Raw genomic sequence first — 22,750 nt, forward strand, 5'->3', positions numbered from 1 at the left:
AATCTCTGCCAGGACAACCCCAAATGGGGTCAGGAAGAGTTGGACATGACTAAAAATGACTGAACAACAGTAAAAGAGAAAGGAAGGAAAAAAGAGTAGCTAAGAAAACTTATCAGCATATCAATTCCCTGATAGTAGATGGCATATTCTACTCCTCCATCCCCTCACCTTTGTAGAGAAGGGAGGGAAGGTGTATTTTCTCTCCCTCCCCCACTTCTGTCTGTCTCTTTTTTGTCTTTGATTTTCTTTCTTTTTCTCTGTCTCTCTGTTTTTCTCCCTTTCTCTGTCTCTGTCTCTTTTTCTTTCTTTTTTTTTTAATATTTTTATTTTCATTTTTTTTTAATAGTTTTTATTTACAAGATATATGCATGGATAATTTTTCAGCATTGACCGTTGCAAAACCTTCTGTTCCAATTTTCCCCTCCTTCCCCTTCCCACCTCCCCTTGATGACAGGTAGACCAATACATGTTAAATATGTTAAAGTATATATTGGATACAATATATGCATACATATCCATACAGTTATTTTGCTGCACAAGAAAAATCAGACTTAGAGATAAGGTAGAATTAACCTGAGAAGGAAATCAAAAATGCAAGCGGTCTGTATCTTTTTCTGTCTCTGTGTTTCTCTCTCTCTCTGTCTCTGTCTCTTTGTTTCTCTCTGTCTTCATCTCTTTCCCTCTTTTTCTGTCTCTCTGACTCTGTCCGATTGTCTTTTTCTCCTTCTCTTTGTTTCTCTCTGATTCTGTCTGTCTCTCTCTCTCTGTCTCTTATCTCTTTGTCTTCTGTCTCTCTCTCTCTCTTTTTCTGTCTCTCTGACTTTGTCATCTGACTGTCTTTTTCTGTCTCTCTTTGTGTCTCTCTGTCTCTTATCTCTCTGTCTCTTTGTCTGTCTCTCTCTCCCTCTTTTTAAAAATTTGCTGGTCAATATTTATGATTCTTGAAAGTTCTTAGTGTGAGACCAGATTCAGACCTCCATTTGACTTCACATCTCTAATGCCCTGATGCTCAACCGCAGCTAAATCTGGGGGATGGGAAGGGGTCAGAGAAGCAGCTGAGATTCCAAACTCCCTGCCCTGAAAGCCTCAGTAGGGGTCTCTTCAGGAAGGAGGGAAGCCTTGGCTCCCTTTGGAGAACCTTCAGATGCAGGCAGCAGGGGGCAGTAATGCTCACCCTCAGGAAGCCATTAGGGTCTTACTTTATACACTAGCTGGGTTTCTGATGGAAGGTCAGAACTGGAAAAGGAGCTTAGGGATCATTGAAATGAACCTCTCATTTCCCAGAGGATTTAAACAGAGGCTTGAGTCAGTTAAGTATCTTTTTCAGATCTCATACAGCTCATAAGTGTTAGGGGTGGGATTTGAACTCAGGACCTCTGGTACCATATCTATTGCCTACCTGTCTGGGCCCATTTCTTTTTAAGCAGAGCATGAAACTGAGGCTCAGAGGAAGGAAGGAAGAAATGAAATAAGTGTTTATTAAATATCTACTATAAGCCAGGCATGGGGCTAAGTACTTTAAATATGTTTTTTGATCCTCCCACAATCCTAGGAGGAGAAATGCTATTATTATCCCCACTTTGAAGTTCAGAAAATTGAAGCAAAGAGGTAAAGTAACTTGATCAGGGTCCTACAGATAGTAGCAAAATCAGAATTTGAATTCAGCTCTTCTGCCTCTAAGCCCAGTGCTTTTTCTAATAACTTGCTCTGCTGTGTGGTGAATAATTTTTTATTTTAATCGAATTGTTGACTATCGAGATAATTTGTGATTTAAAAGATCTGGGTGGCAATCTCGTTAGAAGTATTAGGAGTGATTATAATTATTGTGTTGGGAAAATGTCTCTTCAATCTTCTATCCAAAAGGCAAGAAGGAGATAATAACTGTAACTATGCTAAAATAATGATAATGATAGATATAATAATATCTGATATGTGATAAAGGATAGGGCATTAAAAGTTAGGAAGGCTTGGCTTTTCCTGCCTTAGCTACTTTTAGCTGTGGTGCTGGTCAAATCACTTCAACTTTGTCCGCCTCAGTTTCTTTATTTGTAAAAGGAACTGGTTGGCCTTAAGTGCTCTTGATTAGTTAGAATGTGGCCAGAAAGAGCCATGTAGACCACGAGAGGTTTCTAAGTCATATCCAGAATTTCTTAAACTGTGGATCTTGGTCCCATGTGGAGTTGCGTAGCTGAATGTGGGGCTTTGAAATTCTGATTTATTGCCCATAAATGTTTGATTTGTATACCTATTTTATTTACCTACATACCTGAGGGCACGTAAAAATGTTTCAATTTAAAAGGGGTCCCAAGTGATCTTTAAGAAGCCCTGCTCTAGGACTGAAGACCAAGGAGGCCGGGATAAAGTGCAAAGGAAGAGAGCTGGGTGGGCAGAGGGGCAGGCTCTTAGAATGAGTCAGAGCCTAACTTGCATCATTGTGATCTGGGAAGTGAGGATTTGAAAGGAATCCCCCTGCCTTTTTTCATGGACTTTTTTTTTACCCTCTCCAAAATGTTGACTTCTGACCTGTTCGTAGGCACCATGGGAGCACAGGAAGATGAGGTGAATTCCTCTAGTACATCCCTCTCATTTTACAGAGGGGTAAACTGAGACTTGGACATTGAAGGGATTTACTCAGGGACTCCGGGCCTAGGTTTAGGGCTTATAATATTCTTGACTTGAGCTTAGGCTCCCTTTTAGGGGGGAACCTGCCCTTCCTCTTTTTCCTGCTCTCTTCCTGATCTGATCTAGTTGGATTTTCAGGAAAAAATGGCCAGCTCTTCCTCTTCCTCCCCTTTGTGTTTCTCTTTCTGTCTCTGTCTATTTCTCTAGCTCTGTTGTTCTTTTTTTGTTTGTCTCCCTCCCTCCCTCCTTCCTATCCTTCCTGCCTTCCTCCCTTCCTTCTCTCCCTCCCTCTCTTTCTTCCTTTCTCTTTCCTTTTCTGTCTTCCTTCCTCCCTCTCTTCCTTCTTTTCCTCCTTTTCCCTCTCTTCTCTCCTTTTCCCCTCCCCCTTTCTCCTTCCCTTCTTCCCTCCTTTCCTCCTTCCCTCCCTCCTTCCCTCCATGCCTCTCTCCTTCCCTCCCTCCCTCCTTCCCTGCCTCCTTCCTTCTTTCCCTCCTTCCCTCTCTCCCTCCCTCCTTCCTTCCTTCCTTCCTTCTATGTCTGGTTAAAATAATGAGCTCTTCTTGGGTTCTTTTTTTTTTTTTCTGAGATAATTTGTGTTAAGTGACTTACCTAGTGTCACACAGATTTGAACCCTGGGCCTCCCAACTCCAATGCTGGTGTTTTATCCATTGTTCCTCATCTTTTGAGTTTCATCAGTGTGGGGAGCTTCCCAAGTAGAAATCTGCTCTCTGGTGCAACTGGCAGCTCATCAGGAGAGGTGCCTGGGATGCTCAGAGGTCAAATCATATGTTCAGAGTCACACTCCTTGTATGGGTCAAAAGCAGGTCTTGAACCCAGAGCTTCATTATTCCAAGGAGGTATTTGTCAGCCTCTCTCCCTTAAAAGAATGGGATAGGGGGGCATCACAATGGATACAGCACCAGCCCTGAAGTCAGGAGGACCCGAGTTTAAATCTGGTCTCTTAACACTTAACACTTCCTAGCCATGTGATCCTGGGCAAGCCGCTTAATCCCAAATGCCTCAGGAAAAAAAAAAGAGAGAAAGAAAACCTTTAGATGCTGGATAAACTCTGACTATTAGGATGGTATAAGACTGGGATAAATGATTAGGATTTAGAGAAAGAAGAGAGGATTCTGAATTGGTCTTCTCATTACATGAGAGGTAAGGTTTGAATAGTAGCCAGGAATGAATCATTAATAATTAGAAAACTAATTATATTAGCATTAGATTGTAAACTTTTTGAGGACAGGAGACCCATCTTTTGCCCCTTTTTGTGTCCTCAGTGTTTAAGCACAGTGCCGGGCACATAGGAGCTTAATAAATGTTGATTGATTGATTGAGGAAGAAAAAAGGTTTGAGACCATTCTAGGCTGGGGGGAGAATGGGTTTTTTGTTCCCGGTGACTGATTTGGTAGAAAAAGAAGCAGATTTCTTGGTTTGGAGCAAAGGACTCTTTTGTTAAAAAGACACTCAATCAACAAACATTTATTTATGTATTCATTTATTTAGCATTCACTGTTTGCCTCAAACTCTACCAGTTCCCTGGCATATATAGGTGGGGAAAATAGCGCCCTCCCCTCAAAGATCTTATATTCTGTGGGAAGAGCCGTATCAGAAGTCTAGTGCAGCTTAAAGCCCTTAAAGCTCCCGGCTGCACTCAGTCTTTTGGGACACCATATATAAAATATGCAGAAAATAGGACTTGGTGGTTTGGGGAAGTGGAGAAGGCATTCACTATGGGGTCGGAGGGAGAATCAGAATATGGGCTTTGAAGGAAACTGAATATTCCAAGAGGTAGAAAAGAGAGAGAGGTCTGTATTCCAGGCACAGGGGCCTTATAGAGCAAAAGCATGGAGGTCAGAAATGGGAGTATTCTTTATGAGGAACAGCAAGAAGCTTTTTGGTCAGATCTTAAGAGTATAGTGAGGGGATTGTTGCACTAATTTAACGCCAACACCCTGCCGGGCACATAGTAGTTGTATAAGTGCCAGTTGATTGACTTTGTCTATTGTTAGAATAAGACACATAGAGTAAGTTGGAACCAGATTTTAAAGGGCTTTAAATGCCCAAATAAAGGAGATTTAAGGAGTCCCTGGAATTCCTTGAGGGGGAGTGACATGGTCAAACCTAGGCTTGGTTAGGAAGGTAAGTCTAGAGAGGCAAAGTTGAGCCCCCGGTTCATTATTATTAAAGAATCTTTAATAAAATAATGATAATGATAATAATACCTACCATTTATGTGGTGTTTACCGTGTTCCAGGCACTGTGCTAAGCACTTCACAAATATCATCTCATTTGATCCTCCCAACAACTTTGGGAGGAAGGTATGATTATTATCTACATTTTACAATCGAGGAAGCTGAGGCATGGAGTTATGTGACTCACCCAGGGTCACAAAACTAGGGAATGTCTGAGGCTGGATTTGAACTTGGGATCATGAGTTAATTCTGTCTGCTGTCCCACCTAGAGGCCCACATTAAGAATGTTAAGCCAGTGAATTTGGTACCTGTAGGTGCCAGACAGCTGGTGAAGTTGTATAAGCTTTAACACTCATCTATTGGCTAAATCATCCAACTAGCCAAGTAATTATAAATGTAATGATTACCGGGCAGGGTATTACTAATTGTTAAATTAATTACCAATGGATGATTCTTTAACATTTATTTAACTAGTTTGTTGATGGCTTTTTGTTTTGTTTTTGTCCTTGATTTTGTCAGTAGAAGAAGCTCCAACCAGTAATCTTAGAGAATTGCCTGAAACAACGTAGAGGTTACAAATTTAGAGTCACTCAGCCAGCATGGGGCTGAGGTAGGACTTGAACCTGGAAGCCAGCTCTAATCATTATCCCATCATTCTGTATTTTTCTTTTTCCAACTAGACATTTCATGAGTAGAGGAACTCCTGGTGAGAAAACCTATTCTATTAGATTCTATTAAAATAGATGCTACACTGAGCCTTAGAGTGTTAGCTATTAATTAGTAGTAATTAGTACTTATAATCCCTTACATTTCTGTAGTTCTTCAAGGTTTACGCTGGTCCTGTCAAAGCAAGAGTTCTCTGCTTTTTCTTTCCTCTTGAAAAAAATACAGATGTATTCTTAATTTCATACCATAGGAAGTTTCTAATTTTATATTTATATTTAAATTTATTTCTCCAAGGAATTTGCTTTGGAGAAATAAATAATAATACTAATAAAATCAATCACATCAACAACAATAAGAAGTTTAGACTGTTAACAATAAGAACAATGGTTTTTAAATATTATTATTAAGTATTAAAAGAAGGGTTATTGATAGCAATAACAGTACGAGTTAGAATTGGTACCAATAACAATAATAATAAGATTGGTGATGTGCAGCAATTATAAGGGTTAGGGGCCATAGCAACAACAATAATAAGAGTTGGCAACAATGTCAACAAAAGGATTCGGGATGGTAACAATAACCAACAAGAGTCAGGGTGGGTAATAACAACAACAACAATAAGAAGAGGTTGGTAACAATAACAACAATAAGGGTTAGCGTTGGTAACAATAACTAAAATAACAAGAACAACAATAATCAAAATTGTAACAATAACAACAATACAGCAGGAGAGTCAGTAACTATAATAACAATATGGGTTATTAATAATAAGAGTCAGGGTTGGTAATCACAACAATTACTACTCCTAGCTCACATTTATCGAGTACTTTCAGGTTAGGACAAACATCATGCTATCTCATTGGGCCCTCACGAAGCCCTGGGACTCTGGAGTTTGGCCCTCTGGGGTCAGGGCTTTCATACCTTGCAGAGTTCTGAGTTTGAAAAGAAAATGTCTGTTCTTTTTTTTATCAATTATGCTGTCTAAAAGCAAAGCCAGTTATTTGCTGCCCAGATTGTGCGGTCCATGTGCATTAAGAACCATTCCATCTACTTTCTGTTTTCCTTTTTTTTTTTTTTTTTTTTTTTGCTCTCAAGTAGCTTATGTTCTTTTTTTTATATATAGCTTTTTATTGACAGAACACATGTATGGATAATTTTTCAGCATTGACCCTTGCAATCACTTCTTTTTTTTTTTTTTATTTTTTTTTTTTTTTTATTTTTTTATTTAATGGTTACTTTATAATGACAACATTATTCCTTGCACTCGTTTCTTTTCCGATTTTTTTTCCCCCTCCCTCCCTCCACCCCCTCCCCTAGATGGCAAGCAGTCCTTTATATGTTGGATATGTCCTTGCAATCACTTCTGTTCCAACTTTTCCCTTCCCTCCTTCTACCTCCTCCCCTAGATGGCAGGCAGTCTCATACATGTTAAACATGTTAAAGTATATCCTAGATACAATATATGTGTGCAGATCTGTACAGTTCTCTTGTTGCACAAGAAAAATCGCCTTCCATCTACTTTCAAGGGATTGAGATTGTACCAGGCTTTAGTGGGCGCCAGTTCCCCAAGTTTTCCATTCTTAGTGATGTTTACGAGATAGGGCTGAGAAAAAGCTGGGTCTTGGGAGAGACAAGTTTCAGGTTCCATTGATTGGAATTAAAGGCCAGTCTGATTGATACTTATCCTTTTTGTAAAGAAGTGAATTTTTGATCATGGAGGAGCGAGATGGTGCCATAGGGCTCAGAGCGCAGGCCTGGAGTCGGGAAGATTCATTGTACCGACTTTAAATCTGACCAACTGGTTTGCCCTAGTTGACTGGGCACATCAATTAACCCTGTTTTTTCAGTTTCCTCATCTATAAAAATGAGCTGGAGAAGGAAATGGCAAATCACATCAGTATTCTTGCCAAGAAAACCCCACATGGGGTCATAGAGACTTGGACATGACTAAAATGACTGAACAACCACATAATATAAAGAGTGCTGCACCTCAGGTCAGAGGACCTGGGAACCTGAGCATTACCAGCATGCTCTTGGGAAAGTCATTTACTCACATTCCTCACCTGGAATGAGGAAAGGAGAAAACAAGTATTTATTAAGTGCCTACTGTGTGCCAGGTGTCATGGTAAGCATTTTACAGATATCTCATTTGAGTCTCGTAGGACTCCTGGAGATAGTTATTAGTGCTGTTATTATCCCTGTTTTACAGGGGAAGAAATTGAGGCAGACAGAGGGGAAATGATGTGCCCAGAGTGGACCTTAGAGATAGCAGGCCCAAGGAGGCTAAGACTTGCTTAGGGTCGCATAGATAGCAGGAGTAAGATACAACTGAAGGCTTCCTGATTCCAAGTTCAAAGCTCTTAGATATTCTAGTATCAGCTGTGAATGCCCTCTCCTCCTTGGAAACCCTGTGCTTAGCATACTGCTTTGCAAACAGCAGGTGCTCAATAAATGCTAGTTGTCTAACTATATATAGTACTATGTATAAAAAAATTACTCTATTTTGCATTTAACTTTGTGCTAGGACAGTGTCTGGCATACAGTAGGTGCTTAATAAGTACTAATTGACTATATACACTATTTTGTGTAAAAAGAATACTGCCTTTTCTTTATTTTGTATTTAACTTTGTGCTTAGGACAGTGACTGTCATACAGTAGGTGCTTAATACATGGGAGTTGGCAGTATATGCCATAAGTAAAAAGAATTCTGCTTTCTGTTTATTTTTTATTTAGCTTAGTGCTTAGCATAGTGTCAGGCATAGAGTAGGTGCTTAAGTGGTAGTCACACAATATGTTATATGTTAAAAGAATACTGCCTTCTGTTTATTTTGTATCTAACTTAGTGCTTAGCATAGTGTTAGGCATGCAGTAGGTGCTTAATACATGCTGGCTGGCTGCCTATCTGTGCTACTGTGTCGCCTCCCTGAGAGAATGTCAGCTTTTTGAGGGGAGAGACTGATTGTTTCTGCTTGTATATCTCCAGCCTCTAGGCCAGTGGTTCTCAAACTTTTGTTTTCAGTATCTTTATCCTATTAAAAATTATTGAGGCTCTCTCCAAAGCATTGTTGTTTATCTTGATTATATTTATAGACATTTACCATTTTGGAAATAAAAACTATTTTTGAATTTGTAGCCCCTCTAAAAGGGTTTCAAAAATCCCCAGGATTCTCTAGACCATACTTTGAGAACCATTGCTAGGCCTTTGCCAGCACTTAATGAATGCCTCTTGGTTGGTTGCTCACACTGCCTCTGTCCCAAGAACATTGAGGCCCTTTGGATAGAAAGGCAAAGTTGGCCCACTGGGGGCTTATATCCCATAGGGCTCGCCCTGGGAGTGACATCGAGTCCAACCCACTCGTTTAAGGAATGGAGCCCCATAGGTCAGCAGCCCACCAAGGAGCGACCTTCCCAACCAGTGTCCTTTCTATCATTGTGCCTTTGTTTTACTTTTGTCAGCTTTCTCCTCCCAGGATCCTCTGGGAAGACCCAGGAGCAGAAGAGGAGGAATTGTGATCCTGGATGCATCCTTAGGTGTAGCCCTTTGGCCATTGGCCAGCGAGTGCAGAAGGGCCACTAGGAACGCCCCGCTCCCTTTCTTCTCCCTACCTCAGCTTGCACCCAGTGCCCTAACCCAGTTTCTTTCTCTGACCACAGAATGTCCTGAAGGAGCATGCTGATGATGATCAAAGCCTGGCGATCACTGGCGTGCCTGTGGTCACGTGGCCCAAGAAGACAACAAAGGTGAGTGGTCACCAGCGCGGACCTCCCTGACCCCGGGTATCCTCTTCTCTTGGACCCCTTTGCCGAGGTCGGTGGGTGGGAGGGAGATTCTCTTTCCATGCTTTATTGGTAGCTTTCTTTTCAAAGCTGAAAACACTCAGTATGTTGACTTTGGTGTCCGGGGGGGCTCCTCCATGGGGCATGGGGGACGGGTGTGGGCGCCTGGCGCCTTCCTCCCCCAGAGTGATCCACAACCAAACCCTTCCTTAGAAGTTGTGCCTACTGTCTCTTATTGATTTGTGCCTAGCAAAGCTGCCTTCGGGGGCATACAGCCCTCATGCTCCATTCTTCCTCCTTTGCCAGTCGCACATGTACTTGGGGATGTCTTTTACCTTGAAGTTGGTAAAAAGCCGCAGCCTGTGCTCATTCGCCGTGTGCATCTCTCCACCTCCCCTTGGTAGGTTGTATTTTCATGTGCTTTACCCATGAAACACTCAAGTGTATGATCAAGAAGAGCCCCACTCTGCGCTCGGGAGAATGCCGTGGCTGGCTTGACAGGCTTACTCTGTGCTGCTCAGATTCCCAGTTTTCAATGGATGTTTTCGTTTTTGTTTTATGTTTGGTGCACAAAATCCTGGCGAGGCTGGCTCTGGTTTCCGTTTCTAGTCCCCCCTTTAGCCGTGGGATTATTTTAACCCCTCACAGTGTGTGTTATTGTTGCTCTGTTGGCTCTTCTTCGTCCTGGGGGGGTTAATTTTCCTTCTTTTTCACTGGCTTTTTCCATGTGTTCCTTGTTGTTTTTGAGTGAGAAAGCCCATTGGTGAAAATAGAGCTCTGAATCCTTAAGCTTTTGGGCTTCTGAAAAATAGCAGAAGTGCCCTTTGCTTTCATGTGGATCTCGGCATCCAGAGGGCTCCTGAGGCATCCTTGACTAGCCTTCCCGAGGCAGCTCTGAAGAGTTAGGGGCCGCCCATCCACCCCTGTCCCCCATCAGCCAGGGAATAGCTTTGAGACAACTTTTAAGATCCGTAGAATGTGAACTTCTACAAGAATTCCCCCTAAACCAGCCAAAAGACGGTCCTTCACCAGCTGCTCTCATCGCAGGATTGATGGAGGGATCCGCACGGATGGCTCAGCCTGTCCACGGGCCTCGACCCAGCGGGGACCAGCCATGGCTCCCTTATCTTGGGACTGACTGCCCTCCCAAGTAGATTTCCAGCATCTTTGCAAAACTGCCTTTTTTATATAGAGCCCCTGGAGACCATGAGATGACTTCTGGGACTGTGGAAAGGGAGGGGAGATGGGAAAGGAGGAAGGAATATGTTCTGGTCTTGGAGATTCCCACTGAAATTGGTTTTCTAAAAGGCAGGCAGTGCAAAATTAGTCCCCGTTTCTGCCTGGAAATGTTTGCACGATAGGAATGAATCAACTTCATATATTCTGTGACAAATCACTTTTTCTTTCCAAGACTCAGTTTCCTCATCTGTAGAATGAAGGATTTGGATTAGATGGTCTCTGAGGTCCCTTGCTTCTGAGGTGAATGAGCCCGATTGGGAGAGGAGCAAGAAAAGGGGAAGATGGAGGAGGACCTTGTTGATATTTTTATGTCCTTCCGCCTAAGGCATGGGTCACTCAGGCATAATCTCATTAAAGAAGTGACCGTTTTAGCATTCTAAGGCTTTGAGGAAATGGACCGGATGAAAGATCAAGGCTACCTAGGAAGGATGTCATGATCCCTCCTGCCTTCCTCTTGCCCAGATCTGGTTACTGCTTCTCTGTCAGTAAGAAGTGATTAGTGCTAAATGATGATTAGTTTTCAAAAATACTTTGATCTGACACCTTTCTGGGAGGAGAACCAGCCTGGTTCTGGAAGCAATTAGTGGTCGGGAGGTCGTGGCTAAACGCTTCGTCTCTAACAAAGATGCTGCCTAATCGCCACCATCCCGTAGTTGCCGTGAATTACGATTTCCCCGGAAGTGGTGATGGATTTGTGTCTGGCTGGACCGTCTTCCCTTGGCCTCTTTCCCTTTTCATGTCCAGCTGGCAGGGTCAGTCGAGGGGGTTCCGCATGCAACCTTAGAACTGAGCCAAGCCCGTGGGGCCCCCAGAGAATTGAACCTATGACCCCGGGCTCATTAGCCCCCTCCCCCATCCAGCTGAACTAACTGGCTCCATCTAATCTCTAGATGGAAAAGATCCTCCTGGATTTATGGTGGGAGCTGTTGGGGAAGACGGAAGCCTGGTTTGCCTGAAAAAGAGACTGTTGAGTGAGGTCTGACTTCTGTACTCTTGCCTCTAGAGGCTAAAACACGATAACCACTTGAATTCTCGTTCCTGGTCATTTTTCGGAAAAATGAAACTGGCGTGGGTGGGGATGAGGACCTCCGGCTTGGGGTGCTGGGACGGGGCTGGTTGGAATGTCTTGTGTGTGAGCTTCCTTTGGGACATAATTGGGACCGCCCTGACCTGACCCTCATTCCCAACCCCACGTTTCCTTCAAGCCCCAGCTGAAATCCTGCTGGAGAGGCAGGAAGCCTTTTCTTAATTTCCTTTCATTCTAGAGCCTTTTCCTCTGCTAATTATTTCCTGTCTGTCCTATTTCTATCTTGTTTGTACCTAACTGTTTGAATATTATCTCCTCAATTAGATTGTGACCTTTTTGAGGGCAGGGACTGTCTTGCTTTTTTTTTTTTTTTAGGGAGGGGTACCTCCTTGGCTTAGCACAATGCTTTGGGACATGGTGGGTGCCTAATAAATGCTTATCAATTGGCTTCCCTCACTGCTGATAAAACTCATGACATAAAATTGCAGGGCATTCATTTATATATAGGGATCTCTGAGGGTATCTAGTTTAAATCCCTCTTTGTGTAGATGGGGAAACTGAGGCCTAAGAGGTTAATCTTTCTCTTCTGATATCTTGATTTCCTCATCCGTTCATCCCAGACGGTAGATACTGGGTAGGTGGGGGTAGCTAGAGGCTGGCAGGGAGGCTTCATCTGGAATCTTACCTCTAGGACTTAACTAGCTGTGATACTCTGGTCGTTTACTTTCTGGGAGTGCATCATAGTACAATTGGAAGGGCTATCAATTTGAAATTAAGAAGAATTAAGAGAAAATTTTGATTCATATCCTGCTTGTCACATTGTGATTTTGGGCATGTCTGTACCTCAGTTTCCTTATCTGTAAAATGGGAATAATAGAACCTTCCCAAGGCTCAAATGAGATGATAACCAGCACAGTAATAGCTTTTGTTTACATGCAGTGTTACATATGCCATCTTGCTTAATCCTCACAATACCTGTAGGAGGTAGGTGTGATTATTATCTCCATTTTAAAGATGAGGAGACTAATGCATAGAAGTAAAATGACCTGGCCAGGGTCACACACAGTTAGTAAGCATCTGAGGCAGGATTTGAACTCTGGTCAAGTCTGGTGCTCTATCTACCCTGCCACTTTTGTGACAGAGTTCTTAAAGCGACAGGTTCCTATCATTGTTGCCTTCTTCTGAAAGTTTCTGGGGGGAGGAGGGGTGTCTTCTGTAATGCTGAGAAGAGGGATCTCTTCATAGGCCTGTGGTTTGCTATCGAGCCTGTGATTGCACTGGTGCTGGGATCTCTCCCAAGTGAAGGAAATCCATTTTCTGCGGCAGGTGGGCACTTGTGTCTGCCGCTCCCCACTCTCCAGAGAGTTGAATTCTGCTTTTTACATTTTCTTAGGGTTTATTTATTTATTTTAAAAGCCTAGAAGTTAGTGGAAATGAGGGAAGGATGCTGCCCTGGCAGTTTGCAAGGGGTGGAGCCCAGCAGAACAGGAGTTTCCTTCACCCAGCTCTTGGTTTCCTCTCTTTGTTGAAGAAGGTGAAAGCTTTGTGGCTGATCCTGTTTATTGAGTGCGGTTGGGAGGGCCCAGTGCTGTCTCACTCCTCCCTTGTGTTCACTAACAGTAATAGGTAAAAGGGGACAGACAGGGGACAGAGACGCTGCTCTGGGATTTCAGTCATATGGGGAATACCCAGGCAAGGAAACTCTCCTTACCAATCCAAACAGAATCTTTTCTTCAAGATAATTCAGAGTATCCCAAAGTCTTAGTGCACTCTTTGGCTTTAATAGCTTACAAATCCTATTAATTCTACCAATCATACAAAAATTGACTTTTGGGACAATAGAGTGCTCTGCAAACCTGAAGAATTATAGAAATGCTAGTAATAGTAGTAGTAGTAGTAGTAGTAGTAGTAGTAGTAGTAGTGGTGGTGGTGTTGGTGGTGGTGGTGGTAGGCTGAATAAGTAGTGCTCTGGAAACCTGAAAGAATTATAGAAATGCTAATAGTACACCCAAAAAAAGAACACTGAGAAATGAATATAAACTGCTTGCATTTTTGTTTTTCTTCCCGGGTTATTTATACCTTCTGAATCCAATTCTCCCTGTGCAACAAGAGAACTGTTTGGTTCTGCACACATATCTAGGATATGCTGTAACCTATTTAACATGTATAGGACTGCTTGCCATCTGGGGGAGGGGGTGGAGGGAGGGAGGGGAAAAATCGGAACAGAAGTGAGTGCAAGGGATAATGTTGTAAAAAATTACCCTGGCATGGGTTCTGTCAATAAAAAGTTATTTAAAAAAAAAAAAAGAAATGCTAGTAGTAGTAGTAGTAGAAGAAGATGGCTGAATAAGTAATATGCTGCAAACCTGAAAGAATTATAAAAATGCTAGTAATAGTAATAGGCTGAATAAGTAGTACTCTGCAAATCTGAAAGAATTATAGAAATGCTAGTAGTAGTAATAGTACAAGATGGCTGAATAAGTAACACCCTGAAAACCTGAAGAATTATAGAAATACTAGTAGTAGTAATGGTAGTAGTAGGCTGAATAAGTAATACTCTGCAAACCTGAAGAATTATAGAAATACTAGTAGTAGTAGTAGTAGTAGTAGTGGTAGTGGTAGGCTGAATAAGTAATGCTCTGGAAACCTGAAAGAATTATAGAAATGCTAGTAATAGTGATAGGCTGAATAAGCAGTTCTATTCTGCAAATCTGAAAGAATTATAGAAATTCTAGTAGTAGCAAAAAGGCTGAATAAGTAACACCCTATAAACCTGAAGAATTATAGAAATACTAGTAGTAGTAGTAGTAGTAGTAGTAGTAGTAGTAGTAGTAGTCATAATAGTAATAGTGGTAGTAGTAGTGGTAGTGGTAGTCTGAATAAGTAGTGCTCTGCAAACCTGAATTATAGAAATGCTAGTAATAAGTAGTACTCTATAAACCTAAAAGAATTATAGAAATTCTAGTAGTAGCAAAAGGCTGAATAAGTAACACCTTGCAAACCTGAAGAATTATAGAAATACTAATAGTAGTAGTAGTAGTAGTGGTAGGCTGAATAAATAGTGCCCTGCAAACCTGAAAGAATTATAGAAATGCTAGTAGTAGTAATAGGCTGGATAAGTACTCTGCAAACCTGACGGAATTATAGAAATACTAGTAGTAGTAGTAATAGTACAAGATGGCTGAATAAGTAATATCCTGCAAACCCAAAGGAATTATAGAAATGCTAGTAGTAGTAGTAGTAGTAGTAGTAGTAGTAATAGGCTGAATAAGTAGTGCTCTGCAAATCTGAAAAAATTATAGAAATTTTTTTTTCTACTAGCATTTTTTTTTACTACTAGCTACTTTTTTACTACTATGCTAGTAGTAGTAGTAATAGTAATACAAGATGGCTGAATAAGTAATACCCTACAAGCTTGAAAGAATTATAGAAATACTAGTAGTAATAGGTTGAATAAGTAATACTCTGCAAACCTGAAGGAATTATAGAAATGCTAATAGTAGTAGTAGTAGTAGTAGTAGTACAAGATGGTTGAATAAGTAATACCCTGCAAATCTGAAAGAATTATAGAAATGCTAGTAGTAGTAGTAGTAGATGGTTGAATAAGTAACACCCTATAAATCTGAAAGAATTATAGAAATGATAGTAGTGGTTGTGGTCGTGATGGTGGCACAGCGGCGGTAACAATGATAATAATAAATGACATTGCAGGTTTTCCTGAAATGCCTTATGCCTTCTGATCTTTCCAACAGCTCTGTTTGCCAAGTTCTGCAGCTTTTTGTGTCCATTTCACAGCTAAGTAAAGTGAGACTCAAGGGTATGCGTGACTTGCCTGAGATTGAACAGCCAAAAAGGATCTGTCTCGGAATTTGAAGCTAGATTTTTCCCGTGTCATCTTCAGCGCTCACATGTTATAATATGTTGAATCTAAAATCTGCCCACCCAGTGGTCCCAGTTGTGCCACGTGGGGCCAAGCAGGCCCATTTTAAACTCTTTCCCTCGTGAGAGCCCTATCAATAGTTGACGGTCTGGATTATTACATCTCTCCCGTGACTTTTTTTTCCATCCAACCGTCCGGGCTTCCTTCATTGGCTGCTGGAACGATGTGGTTTTTAAATCCCCTTTTCCAGAGCAGCCGAGAAATACAGGCTGTTGCTATTATTAACCTGGATAACCTCCTTGGAATTCCAGTGCCCCTGTGAGGGACCAAGAAACTCTGGCCTGGGACAGTTGGGCTGGACAATGGCTCTCTCAAGGTTCTGAGGCAGTTGGAACAGTGGATGGGGGAGGAGGAGAGGAAGTGGACTCTGAGGACGAGTGGGGAGCTTTGGGAGCGTTTCCAACCTGTCATGGGAGAGAGCCCATGGGGGCAGGAGCAGCCCAGGGAGCAGAAGGCCGGTGCAAAGGGGGGGTTTTCCAGGCAGAGAGCAGCCGAGAGACACAAGATGTGTCCAAGCAAAGGGTGGAAAGGCCTCCGCAAGACGAGGAGGAGGCAGGAAGTCGGGGAGGAAGCCAGGAGGGAAAGTGGAACCAGAGAGAGTGGAGAGAAAAAAGAGGCAAGTAGCAGTAAGGGGGCCTGGGGGTGGGAGAGGGCCCAGGGAGGAATCGTGGGACACGGCATCCTGAGGGAGAAGAATTTTCCTAATGGCAGACTGAAAATCAGCAATGTGAGGGCTTGAAGCAAGCACTGGTTATTTTTATAACAAATTGCAATGAAAAATCTCCATGTAGCAAAAATTAAAAGTTACCAAGTCGATGACTCTGGGACAGCTAGATAGCTCAATAGCTAGGGCCCTGGTCCTGGAGGCAGGAAAACCTGAATTCAAATCCAGCCTCAGATACTTACAAGCTGTGTGATCCTGGGCAAGTCACTTACTCGGATTGCCTCCCCCCGCCCTCCCCCAAGAAAAACAAAATAAAATAAATTGGATGACTCCCTTATTCCGGATGAGGTCACGGTTTGGAGAGGCCTCTTGGTGCCGTCTTAGCTTTGCTGCTTAACTTGCCAGGACAGCCTTGGATAAGTAGATTGGCTTTTCTGAGCCTCACTTCCCAGTGTTAGCTTTGCCTATCCAGGGACCATTAGAGAATCATCAGAGATTTAGGAAGGGGTCGAGGGTAGGAGGAGAGCAGTCTGCATTTTAAAGCACTCTATACATGGAGTCATGAACAGGCCACAAAATTCATTAAAGTGAAATCATTAGAACAGATCTTGGAATTAGTTGTAAAGGCATCCCATGGCCAAGAGCATTATGGGGTCGGCTGGTGAGATCTGTGAACTGAATTGGGGGTGGGGTGGGGGGAGAAAATGTTGCTCTAGTCAGAGTCCAGATTTCTTGAGGAGCTAAAGCAGACTCCTCTCTCCTCCTGTCTGTCCTCCCTCCCTTTCTCATGTATATTTGTAGAGGTGAGCACTATGGGGTTCAGAGGTTAGAGTGTGGAACCTGGAGTCAGGAAGGCTCACATCCGGCCTCAGACATTCACTAGCTGGGTGACTGTGAGCAAGCCACTTGATCCTGTTGACTCAGTTTCCTCATTTGTCAAATGAGCTGATGAAGGAAATGGCCAACCTCGCCGGTATCTCCGCCAAGAATGTCCCAAATGGGGTCACGGAGTCAGCCATAAAAGTGCATAAGGTGTGGGGCGCCATCAGAAATAGAATAGAATCGGATAAGACGTGGTTCCTGCTCAAAAACTGCCGTTGGTCGTTGGCTCTGAAACCTGGCTTCAAGTGCTCCCAGCCGCCTTTTTGGACTTGGTCCATATATCTCCCCACTTGCTTCAGTCTTCTTTCCAGCCAGATTGTCCCATCTCCCGCTGGGAACTTTTGCCCTTGACCCTCCATCCTTAGAGGATCAAGGGCAAAGGTTCACAGTCCTTGAGGACGGGACCTGGTTTTTCATTTAATCTTCAAACGGTCAGGTCCAACAGAGCACTTGGCTTAATTAGGGACTTAATAAAAGCTTTTTAGATCGAATCCAGTACAGTTCAGACCTTCGAAATCCATCCTCTTGACAGCCTCTAAATAAGGCGCATGTTTCTGTTCCTGTTGGGTCACTGTCACAGAAGGTGGGGAGTGAGCTCTCACTTCTCAGATCTTTGGAGGGAAGACAATGGAGGGGATGCCCTTTCTACCAGATGGGAGGGAAAGAATAGTGGCTTTGGAAGCAGGGGACCTGGTTTCAAATCCTGCCAAATAATTTATCACCTGACTTTGGATGAGTTCTCTCTGGGTCTCAGTTTCTTCCTCTGTAAAATGGGGAGAAGTATTAGACTAGATAGATAAAGCTAAATAAATGCCTTCCTGTTGTAAATCTGTGAGGGTCATGTGACTGAAAATAGACACCCTTGGTTCCAGATCAGCCATACTTGGGCTTATTTTAAAGTACTTATTAAAGTTTGGATTATAAGGGTGCTTCCTCCCCTTCAGTCCTCTCCCCTGCTCCTACTGGCCCATACATTTTGTGTGGGAGGGAGGACTTGGGGTTCAAGTATCTCTATCTGATTGGTGCTGTGAATAGAACATCAGATTTGGACCCGAGTTCAAATCCAACCTCAAGACACTTGGGCAAGACATTTTATACCTCTGCCTGCCTCAGTTTGCTCATCTGTAAAATGAGGGTGATAGTAGCATCTACCTTTCTGGATTGTAATATTTGTAATGCTCTTTGAAGACCTTAAGATGATATACAAATTGTAATTATTCTTATTATTTTCTTTTTTTTTTCTTTCCTGCTCTGCCTGTGCTACCTGTATATTATTTCCCTTCCCAAAAAGACGTAACTTTTCCAGTGTAGTCAAATGATAGCAACATCTCCAGACCTGGAGGTAGTAGAATTGCTGCACTGAGATTGTCCTGGGATAAGACTTGTTTACAATTTAGTGATTTCTTTTTTTGTTTTTCCTCTTATTTAAAAAAAAGAAAAAAGCTTTTTAATTGATCTTATGTTGTTTGCATCACTTTTATGTCCCAATAAATCCTTCATCCCTCTCTTCCCTTCTAATAAAGAAGAAAAAGTAGCCCAACGTGCCACATCAGCTGAGTCTGACAGTGTATGCAGCATCTTGTAACCGTAGCCCCCCACCTCTGCAAAGAAAGGAGGGAGGTCAGTGTAGCATGTGCCAAAAGGAGATGTTATCAGGGTATCCTTAAGGTTTAATGTTCTTCTCTTGAACGGGCTTTCTTCTGTCAGTCTTTGCTCTTTCCTGGGCAAAGGAATTGTGTCACGGGGAGGAGAATATTTGATGGGAGGCCAAGGTTTTGAGTTCAAATCCTATCTCTGCTCCTGACTATGTGGCTCACCTGGGAAAGTCTCCTGCCTCTGTTCTCTGCAGAAGAGGGACTTGAATCAGACTTTGGAGATGAGGCCTTTTCCTGCTCAAACCCCTAAGAGCTAATGTTAATAATAATAGGCTGCGTTGCGCTGTAAGATTCTTGTATCCATCCTGTGTGTCAAGAAATGGAAGCTCAGTGAGGCTGGTGGGCCCTTTCCCTCTCCCCTCAATGGCAGGCCTGTGAAGGGAGAAAACCCAGGTGTTCTGGACTCTGCCGTCCACTGAGGCTGGGCCCAATTAGTAAGGCAACAGTGAAAGAAGGAGGCCTTGGAGCACGGGCCGGCTTGGCTCGGGCTTTAGGTCTCCTTGTCTGGTACCTGAGCACCCGACTGATATGGTTAACGCTTGCCTTGTCTCTGTTCGCTGGCTGGCTGTGTATCCTATTGGCTATTACTATCTTTGTCTCTGTCATCTTCCTCTCTGTCTGACTGTCCATCCATCCATCCTTTTATGTAAGCGTCTCTCTCTTTCTATTCTTCTCTGTCATCTCTCCATCCATCCATCCACCTATCTGACGCTCCACATCTTTCTCTGTTTCTCTCTGTATCTGTTCATTCATCCATCTGTGATTCTCTCTCTTCTCTATCTCCCTTCTGTCTCTCCCTTCCTTTCTCCCTGTCATCTCTTTCTTCCTTCTTTTCTTCCCTCCTTCCTCCCTTTTTCTCCCTGTCTCCCTCCTTCCCTTCCCCCCCTTGTCCCCTTTTTCCCTTCCTTTTCTTCCTCTATTCCTTCTTCTTTCATTCTCTCTGTCTCTCTTTTCTCCCTTTATTCTTTCTTCTCTTCCCCTTTTCCCCTCTCTTTCTCCACTCTCCCAATGTTTCCTTTCTCCTCTCCCTGTCTCCTCCCTCCCTCGTTCTTTTGGTCTGAACTATGATTTATTTGGTTAATTCAGTTGAAGGAGATCCAGGTGAGAGATTGCCTCTAAAGGTGTGGCTCTGAACTTCTCTGTTAACTCAGAGGGTTCAAGTTAATGATGGCGGACAATGGGCTGAAGAGATAGGACTTGTTTAACTTGGAGAAACCTGGGGAGTTAGAGACTTCTTGTAGCATTTGACGGGCTCTGGGGATAGAAGAGAGGTTAAATCTGTTCCATTTGGCCCCAGGGGTCAGAGAAGGAGGGGAGCTGCAAAGTCTATTGAGGATTCCTGTTAGAAAGATCTTCCCACCCATTCATTCTGTAGCCCCCACCGCCCGCCAAGGTGCTGCCTTGTAGGGCTTCAAAAAGAAGGGCTAGCCTCCTTTTGGGGGATGTTACTATGGGATTTGCATGGGCTGGACCAGATGACCAGTAGGGGTCTGTGGTTCAAAGTCCAGCTTCCATCTTTGTATCTCCACTACCCAGTTAGTGCTTAATAAATAAAATACTTATTGATTGATTTGTAGCCTCAAAGAGTTGCCAGGGGCACTGCAGTGTTACATGGTTTTGCCCAGAGACTGGTTAGAGATGCACTGGAAACCCTCTTGTACGGTTCTGCGATCAGCTCTACCCATTTGGCAGCACTGCCTCTAGTCAATAATAACAAGATCTTTGCACTTCACTGTGTTCTTCTTTACGCCTCCCAGTCAAGGGTTTGTGCCCTTTGTTCCTCCTTGGCAGGCTTCCCAGAGTTCCTTTTCCCGACCCCCTTCCAGATCCCAGCCGTCCTTTCCCTCCTCCCCCCCGCCAACCTGCTTGCCCCCGTTAGCGCTCACTTCCTTGGCCAGCGGTCAGCTGAAATCCCCCTTAATTAGAGTTTGCCCCCCTCTCTTATTCCGGTAACCTGCCCTGCCGCCTGCGTCCATCGTGGCAGAGTCGGTCAAATTCTTTGAAGCGATTGAGATATTGCAGGTTCCAGCCTTTGGTGAAATAATTAGAAAACCTGGTGGGGCGCTGTCGCTGACGGGTTCTCCTTTATCAGGATTTTATTTACGGAACAATAGCGAATCTTTCCGACTTTGGCAACTTCTTCAAATGGCATTTTATCTTTTTCCGTTTTAAAAGAAGACATCTGATTGCCGACGTTTGCGATCGGTCGTTCCGGCCCCTTCTCCCCCTTCCCTCCTTCCACCACGCTGGATGCTCGGACAGACGGAAGCCTGGACATGAGGGAGAAGGGTGCTCCGGCCGGGGTAGCCCGCCTCAGTCCGGTAGCGCCCAGCTTGTAAGCAATCAGGGGTGATTAGTGGGGGCTTCTGGGACTGGAAGTTGGTGCCCTTTGGGGACGTAGAGAGAGCTAGACTTGGAGACAGAGGAGCGGGTTCAAATTCTGACTCTGGTCCGCTGCCTCTATGACCTTGACCATTGTTTCTCCCCTCTATAAAACGAGGGGGTCTCTCAGGTCCTGTCCAACCTTAAATTGAAACATTCATTAAAATACATTGTTCTCAGGCCACGAGGCAGAGAGACATTTCCTGCCTCTAAAATGAATCTACTCCTCCAAGCATGTAGTGGCCCCCTACTGTATGCCGGGCAAACAGGGGGGCATGGTGCTGAGTTCAGATCCCACCTCAGATATTTCCTAGCTGGGTGATCCTGGGCAAGTCATTTAAGGCCGGTTGCTGTTTCCTCAGCTACAAAATGAGCTGCAGAAGGAAATGGCAACCGCTCTATCATCTCTGCCAAGAAAATCCCAAATGGAATCAGGGAGAGTCAGCCACCGAACAACAGCATTCTGTGTCTAGGGCTAGAGTAAAAAAAGAACAGGACCCCTGATTTCCAGGAGCTTCTTAAATAAGCGGGAAGAGCCCCAGACGTGGGGTCAGGAAGACCTCGGTTGGAATCCTGGCTCGGGCACTTACTGGATAGGTGACCCTGGGCAAGTCACCTAACTTTGCTCAGTCTCAGTTTACCCATCTGTGACGTGGGGCTCTTGAGAGGATCAAATGGGATAACGTGTATAAAGCATTCTGCAGACTTTAAAACAGTATACGATAAGTGCTAGCTATTATTGTCCTGCTGGTGGCGATACAGAAAAAAACATAAACAATGTTACTTCGAGAGTGGGAGGCCGTCAGTAACTCGGGATTCAGGAAAGGAGGGAGAGGATGTCTGAGCTGCGATGCGAAGGGAGGGAGGGAAGCCGCCGGGGGCCGGCTCCGGCCCGTGGACTTGAGAGTGGGAGGCGCCGGGTTCGAATCCCTCTTTATTCCACATGGACCTTGAACAAATCACTTCTCTTCCTAGGGGCTCGGTTTATTCGTTTTGTAACGTGGAACCTTCCAGTTTTAAATCCTCAGTCCCGTGGACCTGTGTCATCCCATCCCCAATTTCAGCTCCCCCAGTCATGTTTGTGTGGGATTTTCCCAGCTTGACCCGGGTTCCATAAATCAGTCCATCCGCAAGTTTCTGTTAATTATCTCATGACAGAGCCCCAAACCCAACCATTCCCTGCCCCCAAGGGCCGGATAGTCTCCCTGGGAGGAAGAGGGCAGCCGTGCAGTGTCTGTGCGTGGACACGATGGATACTAAAGACATACAAGGTTATTGGGGAGGAGGCACTAGTGGCCGGGGCAGCGCGCCAGGGCTCTCGGAGGAGAGGCGGCGTTTGAACCGAGTTTGGAGGAGACTGGACACTGCTGAAAGGCTGAGGCAAAGGGGAGTGCGAGGAGCCACACGTGCAAAGGCTGGTGATGGGAAACTCGGGGGCTTGTTTGAGGGGCAGCAAGAAGGCTGGTGTGGGGGTATTGCCAAGGGGGGTGGTGGGGATAAAGCCTCGAAGGTATCCAGTTGTGAAAGCCAAGCATGTTGGCGAGGGGGAGTCATTGGGGTTTCTTGAGGAAGCGGGTGACGGGGTCAGATCTACACGACTTGCCGTGGAGGCCGGGAGTCACAGGAGTTGGTCCTTGGTCACTGGAGGTTGATTTTTTTCCTTGGAAATCCTGCTCCCCCACCTCTCCTCCCCCCCAG

General features: G+C 44.0%; 1 protein-coding gene across 3 annotated transcripts in view; it reads left to right on the forward strand.

Moving 5' to 3' along the window:
• The window catches only part of KDM2B (lysine demethylase 2B), a 135,646-nt gene that overhangs the window by 74,324 nt on the left and 38,572 nt on the right, over window positions 1-22,750 (forward strand). For all 3 annotated transcript variants that reach the window (XM_051972746.1, XM_051972747.1, XM_051972748.1), the window contains one exon: window positions 9,141-9,227. In XM_051972746.1, coding sequence (XP_051828706.1) covers window positions 9,141-9,227 — 87 coding nt within the window. The remainder of the gene's footprint in view (window positions 1-9,140; window positions 9,228-22,750) is intronic.

This window comes from Antechinus flavipes, chromosome 1 (genome assembly GCF_016432865.1).
Source record: "Antechinus flavipes isolate AdamAnt ecotype Samford, QLD, Australia chromosome 1, AdamAnt_v2, whole genome shotgun sequence".
NCBI classification, from domain to species: Eukaryota; Metazoa; Chordata; class Mammalia; order Dasyuromorphia; family Dasyuridae; genus Antechinus; species Antechinus flavipes.